This window comes from Ostrinia furnacalis, unplaced genomic scaffold, assembly GCF_004193835.3.
Source record: "Ostrinia furnacalis isolate ACB-3 unplaced genomic scaffold, ASM419383v2 OfSCF1909, whole genome shotgun sequence".
NCBI lineage: Eukaryota > Metazoa > Arthropoda > Insecta > Lepidoptera > Crambidae > Ostrinia > Ostrinia furnacalis.
In genome coordinates, this window is record NW_021132148.1 from 134,668 (window position 1) to 147,749 (window position 13,082).

General features: G+C 37.8%; 1 protein-coding gene across 1 annotated transcript in view; it reads right to left on the minus strand.

Moving 5' to 3' along the window:
* Positions 1–13,082, minus strand: part of chm (lysine acetyltransferase chameau) — a 51,164-nt gene that overhangs the window by 9,511 nt on the left and 28,571 nt on the right. Inside the window, exon 12 of the mRNA XM_028306209.1 lies at positions 4,369–4,462. Within this exon, the coding sequence (XP_028162010.1) occupies positions 4,369–4,462 (94 nt within the window). The remainder of the gene's footprint in view (positions 1–4,368; positions 4,463–13,082) is intronic.

Consider the following 13,082-nt stretch of genomic DNA (forward strand, 5'->3'; position numbering starts at 1 on the left):
AACGTAGAATCACATATCGCCATAAGAGAGAAGAGGAAATTCGCTTAGGCCAGGTATAACAGAAAAGTTAACATCAACAGAGAACAGTAGCCCACGATAAAAAAGGGCCTAGAACTAATTATTGTGAATTTTCATCAAAATCCATCCAGTAATTATTGCGTGGAGGAGTAACAAGCGTCCATCCTCGCAAATCACGCTAATAATGTTATAGTATACAATAAATAAAGCGCTAATTTCGTACAATAATTTCACGAATAAACGTTCCGGAAAGATATTTGTTGTGTCCATTGGAAGAAATTCCGAACTCTAACGAGGTATGAGATGGCAAATTAAAATAACTCAACACTTGTTATAATAATGATTCTGAAATATTGTCAAAGCAACAGTAATCTATACTTTAATATTATAAAGCTGAAGAGTTTGTTTGCTTCTGGTCCAATTATCGAGGACGACTTTAGGCTATATCACCCTACAGCCAATGTTGCAAAAACGGGAAATATTATTCAAACTATTTCCACGCGTACGACAACGCGGGCACACCTAGTAATGATTGATTGATGAAGTTTCATAAGTTAACATTATTTTATTGCCTTTATCTGAAAGGAATAATTTTATTAACAGACACTTTGAACATAAGTAAATACTCAATGGTTTGCTATAGTTTTTCCTGTGGATATGAATAGCTATATTTATTGCTCTTTATAGGGGTATAATGTTCGTCTCTAAAGGTACCATTATTCGGCTTTGTTAACGTACTAGTCGTCAAAAATCTAGTCTAGACGTCTGATCGTTTTGTCGATCAATGAATCAACAAGTAATTGGGTAAATTAGGCCAACCGTTAATTAGAGAAGCTGACGGATTTTATTGACCGTCAAAATATAAAAATTCGAGACAATAGCTGTAAGAGAAATCTCACAAATCTGTTAGTATCTGAACGTTTTGCTTGATCAACCGAAAATGTGATATCAAAACAGTAAGTAATAAAGATAGAAAATAAAAACGGAGTAACACCTAACAAACATTACTGTACTATGAGATCATACAGTGCGCGTGGATGCACAGGGTGACACATGAACCAATCACAGAGTTCTCTACACAACGCTGTGCGTTCGATTTGCCGTTTCACTTAAGCAAGCATCGTTTGTGAATACGGGCGTAAGGCAGTTCACTGCTGCAAGAACTCTCCTAAAAAGCGCACGCTCCCGCTTTAGGCAGCCACTGCCAGCCAAATTCCTGAGGTCATCGGTCCATCAAGCAAGGTTTGCTGTAACGTGATGTCCGCTCCAGAACCTTTTACTCCAACTCTCACTCGTTTTGCCTTGTTCTAAACATTTCCCTTAATTAAAATACAAGGAAGCATTGGGGGAGGCCTATGTTCCGCAGTGGAGTTCCTATGGCTGAGATGATGATGATGAAAATACAAGTTAGTTAAATTACTTACTACGAAACTTTTTATAACATGTCTTCGCTATTGACAAATTAACATTGGAAACTTCTTTGGCTTATGAGTAAACTAAACTTTTCCTGTACCTATATGTAATATAAAAGCTGTATGTTTCTTTCATTAAATAAATAAATAAGTGTTTTTACTTACTGAAGTCGATCAGAAGCCTCCCATACCCCTGCCGCTGGTACGGAGGCAGCGTCAGAATGCAGGACACGTTGTAGTTCAGGAATGAGTTCTTCTCCTGTGTACAAAGAAAATATGGTTGATAAATATGGCGACTGTCATAGACTGCTGTCGACAGGCGATTCTCGAGCGTATTACAGGAGGGAAAGATATTTATTACATTGGCAGGTAGCGTCAGTTTTTCTTTTCACGTCTTTTGGGTGATTGGGAGTCTTACGCACGTATTCACAAACATTACTATGAGGTCTCACAGTGCGCGTGGAGGCACAGGGTGACACACGAACCAATCACAGAGCTCTAGTCAATGCTGTGCGTTCGATTTGCTGCTTCACTTAAGCAAGCATCGTTTGTGAATACGGGCGTTATTACTCTTATTCAAGCCAATGATTGTTCAATATTCAAATGCAAGCTATGACTGGGCCATACAGTTTCAAGAATCTGAATATACTTGAGTTGTACCTACAATTAAGACTAGGTAGGTAACTTGGAAAGCTGTTTCTTCTGAAGGTTATGTTAGTGTCACTTTATTAGCCAACATCGTTGAAAGACAATGACTCATTGGATTATCATGCCCTTTGAAGCACGAAATCATATTTTCATTTAAGCCCGCAAAGTTGTAAAAAAGGAATTTTCAATTTGTGGGCCGTAACGTTAATAAGGCGATATTTCAATCTAATAATCTGCCTATTAGATGCCATCATAAAGAACGGACATAAACAATACAAACGTGCAAAATATGGATTACGGGTAATACACCATNCGATAAAACCATGGACTTAACATGGACATAACTATAGTCACGGTTAAAGTTAGGTGGTGCTATTACTCAGCCTTAGAAAAATATTATCCAAGGCAGACAAATTCCCCGTTTGCTCCCTAAACATTGGCAAACGTAGAATCACATATCGCCATAAGATAGAAGAAGAAATTCGCTTAAGCCAGATAACAGTAGCCCACGATAAAAAAGGGCCTAGAACTAATTATTGTGAATTTTCATCAAAATCCATCCAGTAATTATTGCGTGGAGGAGTAACAAACGTCCATCCTCGCAAACTTTCACGCTAATAATGTTATAGTATACAATAAAGCGCTAATTTCGTACAATAATTTCACAAATAAACGTTCCGGAAAGATATTTGTTTTGTCCATTGGAACAAATTCCTAACTCTAACGAGGCATGAGATGGCAAATTAAAATAACTCAACACTCGTGATAATAATGATTCTGAAATATTGTCATAGCAATAGTAATAATGATTATAAAACAGAAAAGTGGCGAAAATACCAATATTATGTTTCATAAATTAACACTGTTTCTTTTTATGCAGACCAAGTATTTGACCGCAATCGCACCTGATATTAAGTGAGATGCTGCCTAGGATGGAACACAACTGCCCTGTAAGTGCTTATTCACTCTCGCCTTGAAAAAAGCTTTATCTCATTATCCTGGATGAATTAATTTTACTAGTCAATTTGAACATCTATACTTATAATAAATCTGTAGAGGTCAATTCTGTACATGAAATATATTTTCAAAATAACTATCAGGGGGTGATTAGTGATCGATACTGATGCCAAAAATGCAATCAGTAAAATTTTAATCTGTCTGTCTGTCTGTCTGTCCGTCTGTATGTTCCTTATAGAAACAAAAACTACTCGACAGATTTTAACGAAACTTGGTACAATTATTCTTCATACTCCTGGGCCGGTTATAGCATACTTAGGAATTCCCACGGGAACGGGAATTAGCGGGAAAATCCTTTTGTATGAAAAATCTAAACCGCTTAAGTTAGACGCTTGAAATTTGGCATGCAGGTACCTTAGTAAACTTAAAGCTTAGTTACAACAGGATATTGCAAAATTCCCACGGGAACGGGAGTTAGCGGGAAAAAACATTTGTATTTAGGTAAGGTAAAGGTAGGGTAAAAAGATTATGAGACATGTAGAGGCTCCTTAAGAGCATATTTTATGACGATTTGTAAGAACTATTTATTAGTCTAAACAAATAAAGAAATTTTGACTTTGACTTTGTATGAAAAAATCTAAGCCGCGTAAGATAGATGAAGGGGGTAAAACGGGATCCACGCGTACGAAGTCGCGGGCGGCCGCTAGTAAGTAAATAAGTACTGTAGTTTTTCCTGTGGATATGAATAGCTAATAACCTACAAGCGTAATACACGTCTTTTGGCTTTGTTAACGTTCTAGTCGTCAAAAATCTAGTCTAGACGTCTGATCGTTTCGTCGATCAATGAATCAACAAGTAATTGGGTAAATTAGGCCAACCGTTAATTAGAGAAGCTGACGGATTTTATTGACCGTCAAAATATAAAAATTCGAGACAATAGTTGTAAGAGAAATCTCACAAATCTGTTAGTATCTGAACGTTTTGCTTGATCAACCGAAAATGTGATATCAAAACAGTAGTAATAAAGAAAGAAAATAAAAAACCGAGTAACATCTAAGGCAGTTCACTGCTGCAAGTATTCTGCTAAACAGCGCACGATCTCCCGCTTTTAGGCAGATACTGCCAGCCAAATTCCTGAGGTCATCGGTCCATCAAGCAAGGTTTGCCGTAACGTGATGTGCACTTCAAAACCTTTTACTTCAACTCTGTCGTTCTGCCTTGTGATTTCAATTACCTTAATTAAAATACAAGACGGGCAACATGGTAAGCATTGGGGGAGGCCTATGTTCCGCAGTGGACGTCATATGGCTGAGATACAAGTGTTTTTACTTACTGAAGTCGATAAGAAGTCTCCCATACCCCTGCCGCTGGTACGGAGGCAGCGTCAGAATGCAGGACACGTTGTAGTTCAGGAATGAGTTCTTCTCCTGTGTACAAAGAAAATATGGTTGATGAATATGCTGACTGTCATCGACTGCTGTCGACAGGCGATTCTCGAGCGTATTACAGGAGGGAAAGATATTAATTACATTGACAGGTAGCGTCAGTTTTTCTTTTCACGTCTTTTGGGTGATTGGGAGTCTTACGCACGTATTCACAAACATTACTATGAGGTCTCACAGTGCGCGTGGAGGCACAGGGTGACACACGAACCAATCACAGAGCTCTAGTCAATGCTGTGCGTTCGATTTGCTGCTTCACTTAAGCAAGCATCGTTTGTGAATATGGGCGTTATTACTCTTATTCAAGCCAATGATTGGTCTCAATATTCAAATTCAAGATATGACTGAGCGATAAGTTTCAAGAGACTGAACATTCTTGAGATGTACCTAATAATAAGACTACTTCGAGAGCCGTTTCTTCTGAAGTCAAAATCTTAGTGTCACTTTATTAGCCGACATCTCAGAAAGACAATGACTCATTGGATTATCATGCCCTTTGAAGCACGAAATCATATTTTCATTTAAGCCCGCAAAGTTGTAAAAAAGGAATTTTCAATTTGTGGGCCATAACGTTAATAAGGCGATATTTCAATCTAATAATCTGCCTATTAGATGGCATCATAAAGAACGAACATAAACAATACAAACGTGCAAAATATGGATTACGGGTAATACACCATAAACAAATAACAGAAAGTATAACGGGTAGCGTTATTTGCCCTCAGATGATTCATATATGGGTACAACAAGAGAGGAATCATAATATTAGTCTCTAATAGCTTAAAAATACGATTTAAAGTCGTATAAGGGGTTTGTCTTGACTGTACAATCACGCAATCCAGAAGGGGGTGGCTAAAGGTATTATTAGTCCGTAGCTCATATGTAGTGCTTTTGTATGCAAATATCGCGACTCATTTGCAAGTTCGAACGCCTGTTTTTACATTTTTAATTTGAAATTGTTTGATAGAATCGATGAGTTACTTTAATGAGAATAATAGAGATTTATTGATGTTAGTTTTAGCAAAACTAATATTAGTGTAAATTCTGTCTGTTCGTATATTTGGTAAGCTAACTTTAACAGGTAAACCGGGTTTGTATCGATTTTTAGCAGAGATAGTTTTAACCTTGGAAAAGGGCTTGCGAAAATACCAGACTAATTAATTTTAGGAATGTAAAGAAAAACATGAAATATAAATAATACCACTTGTTTAATTAGCTTGAAACTCAAGTTAGAATCTTGAAAATAAAATAGAGACAAATCAAGTAATATTATTTATTAAGAAATGTAAAAAGAAACTGAAGTTACATTCAAAATAAAGATATTTATTTATATTACGTAGACTAGGTTTGGCAACAAATTACGTTAAGGTAGGGCAAGCAATATTTGGGACGTGTATGAGTGCCCTGGAAAGGGCCTATGTATTGATTACGAAACTATTTGATTTGTTTTTATTAAATAAACTTCCAATTTCACTTTTTTTAAGTCTCTTCATTATAAAAGTGCACTTAGGACAGTCAAAGCGAAGGTGTTAAGGTATAAACGCAATGCAAGTAAAACGGCGCAGTCTGCTTGTCTTAGCTCCTCTTAAACAATCGCAAGACTGATGTCTCCCAGACTCCCCCCATAACTAATACCCATTTTAACGAAACTTTACAACTTAGATGCTCAGGGCTGTCACCTATAGGTACAAAATATCGAACTTCCTTTACAAACGGTTTTTAGTAATCTGTAGATTTTGAGAGTGGGCTTGCTATTCATAATAATCAAATCCGGGGGAGCAAGCTTGCCTAGAAGATTATTTCTATCCTAGTGACTTGAAGGCTTTAGAGCAAAGAAGATGGCAGAGAATTCAAATCTTAGGTAGAATGCAAGCTGGAATTTTGAATAGAAATCTTTGATTGCAGTTCTTTTTCTTTTCAAAAATAAAGGAATTCTACTTGATCCCATTGCAATTCTTATAAACCTATATCTTCGTAAAAGCCTGATTTGAATATACCGATGTTTAATGGTGCTATATCATGTTAAGAAGAAGGTCCAAGGAAGAGTTTTCAAAGTAGATAAGAACCCTCTTCCATACATCTCTTTATACTTCAATCAAGAGTCGATATCAAACCACCGAGAGGCCAACTTTACATTTAGCTTGGCCAATCAAATTTTAATATTTCGTTTGATTTCTTGTATTTCAATCATGTTTTAATTTCATACCACCAAATGGGCCAACTCTACCCTTAGCATGGCCAACCCTATCAATCCTGAAACCCAGACGAACGCTGGCTGCAGACAGACCGAGCATCAGGTCATTGAACTGCAGGGGGAAGTTCCCGAATGCGAGTAATAAACGAGTGACCTTTGGCAAACAGTCGGCAAATAAACAAAGCCCTTTGCACTTTTGAGTGGGCTTAATAAGCTGGTCTGGACAGGTTGAAATGTATCTGTGAAGCTATTTTGTAAATACAACTTGGTTATCTATAACTTGTGTTTGAGATTTACAAAACAAATGAATGGATTTATACACCAAAATTGTGTGTAAACTAATTAAATGTTTCTTATGTGCGTCATATTATGTTAATGGTTATAAGTTTTCTAAAATGTTAGTCTACATAGTTTTAAAACTGTATTGTTTTCCTTGTAAAATAAAAAATAAAATAAAATAAAATATATACTTAATCATATTTGAGGGCATAGAGAGAGGTATAGTAGTATGGGTATAGTAACTACCTCACAAAGGGTTTTGTCCCTCTCTGCCTTCGATACTATTGATAGCATTAATTATGAACTAAACTATTTTCAGCAAAGCAATTTTCAAGGAGTCTCAAATTCGCATTTGTCTTGTTGTTGAGAGATCTCGCCGTGCTCTTCTGAAAAATTGATTAAATATTCAGTAAGAAAATTTTCTTTCGAAACGAAAATTTCAATAAGAGCGATGAATACAAAAGACAATACGCAGACGAGCTATAAAATCCGATAGTTCCAATCAAACAGAGCAAACGTTAAAATCAGAATCATAGCAGCAAGCAGACATCAATGGAACTATCCAAACGAAATAAAAGTGCAACANATCTTTATCTTATCTTTATCTTTAAACTATTTTCAGCAAAGCAAGTTTCAAGGAGTCTCAAATTCGCATTTGTATTTGCTTGTTGAGAGATCTCGCCGCGCTCTTCTGAAAAGTTGATTAAATATTCTGTAAGAAATTTTTCTTTCGAAACGTAAATTTCAATAAGAGCGAAGAATACAAAAGACAATACGCAGACGAGCTAGAAAATCCAATCGTTCCAATCAAACTGAGCAAACGTTTAAATCAGAATCATAGCAGCAAGCAGACATCAAAGGAACTATCCAAACGAAATAAAAAGTGCAACAACACTTCATTTCAGGGCCCAAGTGGCGCCCCCGGGGGAGTGACAATTTTCCCATGGCAAACACCGCCAGACGTCTAGACCCCAGACCAGCACACATGCATCCCTATAAATCTCAATTTACCCTACAATGTGTGCGTGAGGGGCGTTTAGTTCAATTTGAAGCGTAGACTGATTTTCGATCCTTTATTTACTAGCCTGTAGCGCCTTTGACAGAGCTCCTGAATTACATCAAAGGATCCTTTTATTTGGTTGGTACACGTCTCAGATAATGATGTCTGGGACTTGGAATGTCTTTGAATGATATTTTGCACAAATTAGCTTAATTTTAAGCTGGAGTTTTTATTTAGAATATCAACATAAAAGAGAATGTTCTCGAAACAACACTAAACATTTATACAGTAGATGCACACTCTATTTTGATTTAATATCACCCCCTCCCTCGGGTAACTTGCTGTTTTAATGAGGTGTCAGCAAAAAGTGCGTCATTGCTTATCGAATGACGTCATTCCAAATGTCAAGCCCTCTATTAATATCTTGAACTATCCTTAAAGGCGTTTATATAAATACCTGCGTCATACACCGGCTAGACTTGTATTAAACGAGATTAAGACTTGACAATTTATTATTGCGTAATAAGGTAAGGGTGATAATGAAAGAGCTTTGAAAATAAAGCCTACTATTCAAATTATACCACGTAGGCGAATGCGTAACCATTTTTACCTGGAATTAAATTAAAAATACATGGGTGTAGAGTTTGTTACGCCTGTGGGTTTTAAATAAGTCTCTATTCATATTTAAACCAAGAAAGTTTGTGAGGATGGATGGGCAGATTTTTTTTACTCTTTCACGCAAAAACTACTAAACGGGGTTTAATAATTCTGTACAGTGATATTTAGATACATTTCTAGTGAGCTTTTATAGTAAAATAACATTTTGTCTTTGCAACTATGTAACTTAATTTTTTGAGTTAATTAAGGAGGACACACACTCATCCTCACGCAACCGCGACGATGTGATGTGTCCGGAAAAAATAAACCCGGACAACATCGAGGGTCGTCGACCTGGACAGACAGACGGTGTATCTCGTCACGTTGCTTGCATATATTTTGTTGTAACCAAAACTCATTATAAAAAGTTTAAACCAAAGCCAGCGAGCTTTTTTTTGGCTGTTGTTAACGCAATCATAGACAAAATTGTTGTCATGGTATAACCGAGCTAGATTCATGAGATGAACTTTACTGGATGAATTTCGAGTCAGCTGGGAATGTTTCTTTCGCCATGCATCTACCGACAGAGATCCAGTATTATAGACATGACATGAGCTCATATTAAATGTTTTCTTTTTTCAACTACAATTTATTAGCTGCACTTTTCCCAAACTACCCCGCGACACAGGACCCGGAGTCCCGGATGCTTCCGGATCTGGAGGCCATTGACCCGGACAGACGTCTCGCCGGCCAAGTCTGGGAGACCCTTAACTAGGTATACGATTATTTAATGTCTGCGCGCCCCGTCGCGATTCGCGAATCGATTGCATGTTTGAGTTTGAATAATTGAGATGAAACAATTTACAGCACATCAAATTGTATAATGTAGTTGCAAAATGACACCTATTGATACGGTATAGGATATAGCAGTATTGAGCTTGATGTGCTTGACTCTACGTTACTCGATTTTTCTCGAATCAAACAGTATTTCTAAAAGGTAAACCTTTTTCCTAACCTGACTGACCTATACACCTACTTACTGTACATTAATGCCTTCTTTTTATCTTGTCCGTTCATTCCAGTCTGCGGCCTACCCCTTTTTTTTACTTATCGATTTGAACCAATACATATTCCCCTTTAGCCTTTTTAACTATTCCCTATTAACAACATAAGTAGGTACCTATTAAAGTTTTGAGTTGTTTTAAGTCGCGGTCGTGGCGGACGCCAAATAACTTTATTGCTATTAGGATGAATACAAATCCATTCAATGATTTTGTGTAAAAGATCATCAACTTCCAAAGCAATACCTTCTAATGTAGGGCTACTGGTTTCAAAAGAAAGTCTGGTCATGATTCAATTTGATTTGGACGTGTGTAAATAAACAGTTCTACTCTCAGAATACTATTTGCTGCAAGTGTTAAGTTCGCGATGTTTTCGCGACACAACACCCGGTTCCGGACGCGTCCGGAAGCAGCGGTCGGTGACCCCGGACAGACGTCTCGCCGGCAGACGCAGCAGACACGCGGACGCGAGGGCGGGCGAGGAACCGTGGGCGGGCGGCAGATGAAAGGGATTTAGTTCCATAAAAGCATTAATACGTATAGCAAAACTGTAGGTGCGATTTTGGCTGAAAACTGTTATTTAAGGCCCAGAACANGGTATAGCAAAACTGTAGGCGCGATTTTGGTTGAAAACTGTTATTTAAGGCCCAGAACAGGCGGTGAAACGCAACTGCAACGAAACTGCAACTGCTAGTTACTTTTGAGTTGCATCTAAGTTTCTGCCATAGCGTCCGTTGAGAGACGACACATGACGCGACCAGTTTGAAACTTTCAGTTTCAGTTTCATTCATCAGAATCATCACAAAGTTGCAGTTTCGTTGCAGTTGCGTTTCACCGTCTGTTCTGGGCCTAAGAACGATGGAAAGATGTAAAATTGTTAGACAGGTAGGTACTGTTAGTTTTTGGGTTATGTAATACTGTCTATAATTTGTTTAGATACGTAATACAGAACTTTTTTACCTAAAACATAAATGATGGATTCTTTTTTTTTACTCTAAACGAGGAAGCCCTTTAGCCTTGTTATAACTTAACTTTGTTTTGCGACATAAGAAATGATACATGTTCATCTTTCCGAGGTTCAAATCTTTATGCTGAAAATCACAATTGGTTCAGAATTTTAAGCGTTGGAAGATAACAAACTAGCCGTCAGACTATAGAGTTATAGTACCTTAGTTACAAATTGTCTCTGCCCAAATTAGTACAAAGCCATCGATTACCGAACAGCAGACCCTATGCTATTTTCGACTACCGTCTACGATGCACGGATCGATGCACCCGCGATGCTTAGACGAATGCGAGATATTTAATGCATCCGCGAGATTGAAGCCTTATCGGCATCCCTTAAGACGTAGTCTAGAGTCTAGACCAGTCTTTCCCAAAGTGGGCGATAACGCCCCCTTGTGGGCGCTGCAGGCTTAAAGGGGGGCGGTAAGAGACCCAGAAAAAAAATCGGGACGTTGTGTAGAGGCTTGGGAGGCGTCATCTACTAGAAGGACTCTTAGACACCGACTGAGCTTGACTCTTGACTACAAAAATGGGGGGCGCTAAAAGTAATTTATTCTCAACGTGGGCAGTAGACTAAATAAGTTTGGGAACCACTGTGCACTGGTCTAGACGCTACTGATAGAGATCGAAGTGAAGGTAATCAACCCACTTTGTGATGAGCTGTCGAAACGCTTTTAGTCTAAAGATTTGGATGGACAGTCAAGAATTTAATTATACGATAAGTCAAACTCACGAAGCAGTTCTTTAGACAAAGCTTGATATCGAATGGACGGTAGATATTCTTAAAGTTCAAATGATCAGACCCTACAACTGTATGTATAACATTTTATACAGTAACTAGTGACCCGCCCCGGCTTCGCACGGGTGCTAAGTATACATATAAACCTTCCTCTTGAATCACTCTATCTATTTAAAAAAAAACCGCATCAAATCCATTGCGTAGTTTTAAAGATCTAAGTATACTTAAGGACAGATACCGGAAACCGTCTTTGTTTATACTATGTAGTGATTTTGTTACTGGAATAAAACATCATGACTTGAAAGCTTCCTTAAAAGTAAATTCATTAAACTAAAGTTCCATTTCCCACACTGAATGTGCTTTATCAATTCGTCGAGCTTAATGGCAAAGCTTTAAAAGCGCGCCGCAGCGGAAGTAGGTTCGTTCAAAGCGAAGGCCCTCGAGTCTACGCCGTAGTAGAGGCTACGCGCTACGTACTACGGCGTTCGTAACGCCGTAGCGAGTATGGTGTTGTTTTATGGAGGTTCTATTGAGCTTTGGAAAAACCATTTTGTAGAATGCAGAAGTAAGTTTTATTTACAGGTGTTAACTACGGCACTCGTAACGCCGTAGCGAGTATGGTGCGAGTTCTATGGAGGTTCTATTGAGCTTTGGAAAAACCATTTTGTAGAATGCAGAAGTAAGTTTTATTTACAGGTGTTAGTTTATTTTATTTTAAGCCTGGTACAGATTAAAATAAAAATAAGTAAAGTATCAGTAAATCAAGCATGAAATCAATTAAATTAACTTTATCAAGTAATCTTTTTTATTAACATAAATTACATATTTGTAAGTACGTATTCTAAGTTTAGCCATCGTTCATAGCTCATCAGAGAACTACCACGTGATTGCACTAATATAAAACCCCTACTAAAAAAACGTGTACGGATCCCTAAATGAAAATAAAATAGTGCGAATAGAAACTGTGTTAGTGAATGCCTTTTGCAAAGTATCGAACCAAAGGCCCTCGAGTCTACTACGGCTTTCACGTAGCCATGACGTTGCTACGAGCTACGTGCTATGGTGCGCTCGTTACGCCGTAGTAAGCAGCTATGGTCTGACATTTACTCCCGTATTCACAAACATTACTATGAGGTCTCACAGTGCGCGTGACATACGAACCAATTTGTCGGCCGTTTGGTGTAGTGGTTCAGAACGGACTACTATGCCGAGAGGTCCCGGGTTCGATTTCCGGTCGGGCAGAAATTGAAATGATGAATTTTAATTTCTGTGACGGGTCTGGGTGTTTTCTATGTATAATATGTATGTAATTACAAAAAAAAAGTATTTAAATATGTTTATATCCGTTGTCTAGTACCCATAGTACAAACTTTGCTTAGTTTGGGACTAGCGGCGCAGTGTAAAAAAAAACAGAGCTCTATTCAACGCTGTGCGTTCGATTTGCTGCTTCACTTAAGCAAGCATCGTTTGTGAATACAGGCGTTAGGCCCGATTCGACCACACTTTTATCCGAGAATAACTCCTGGTATAACTGACACATTGACAGTTTCAGTATGGGAAATTATGTCAAAATGATTTATTCTGAGATTATTATTTACTCTTGTTTGGTCGAATCTATCCTTAGCTGTATGAAGATGAGGAAAATGTAGGAATTCTAATACGAATTTGTGGATTATATTAATTTGTATTCGAACGTTTCAAAAATATGCTATATGGCAAATTTTCAACAA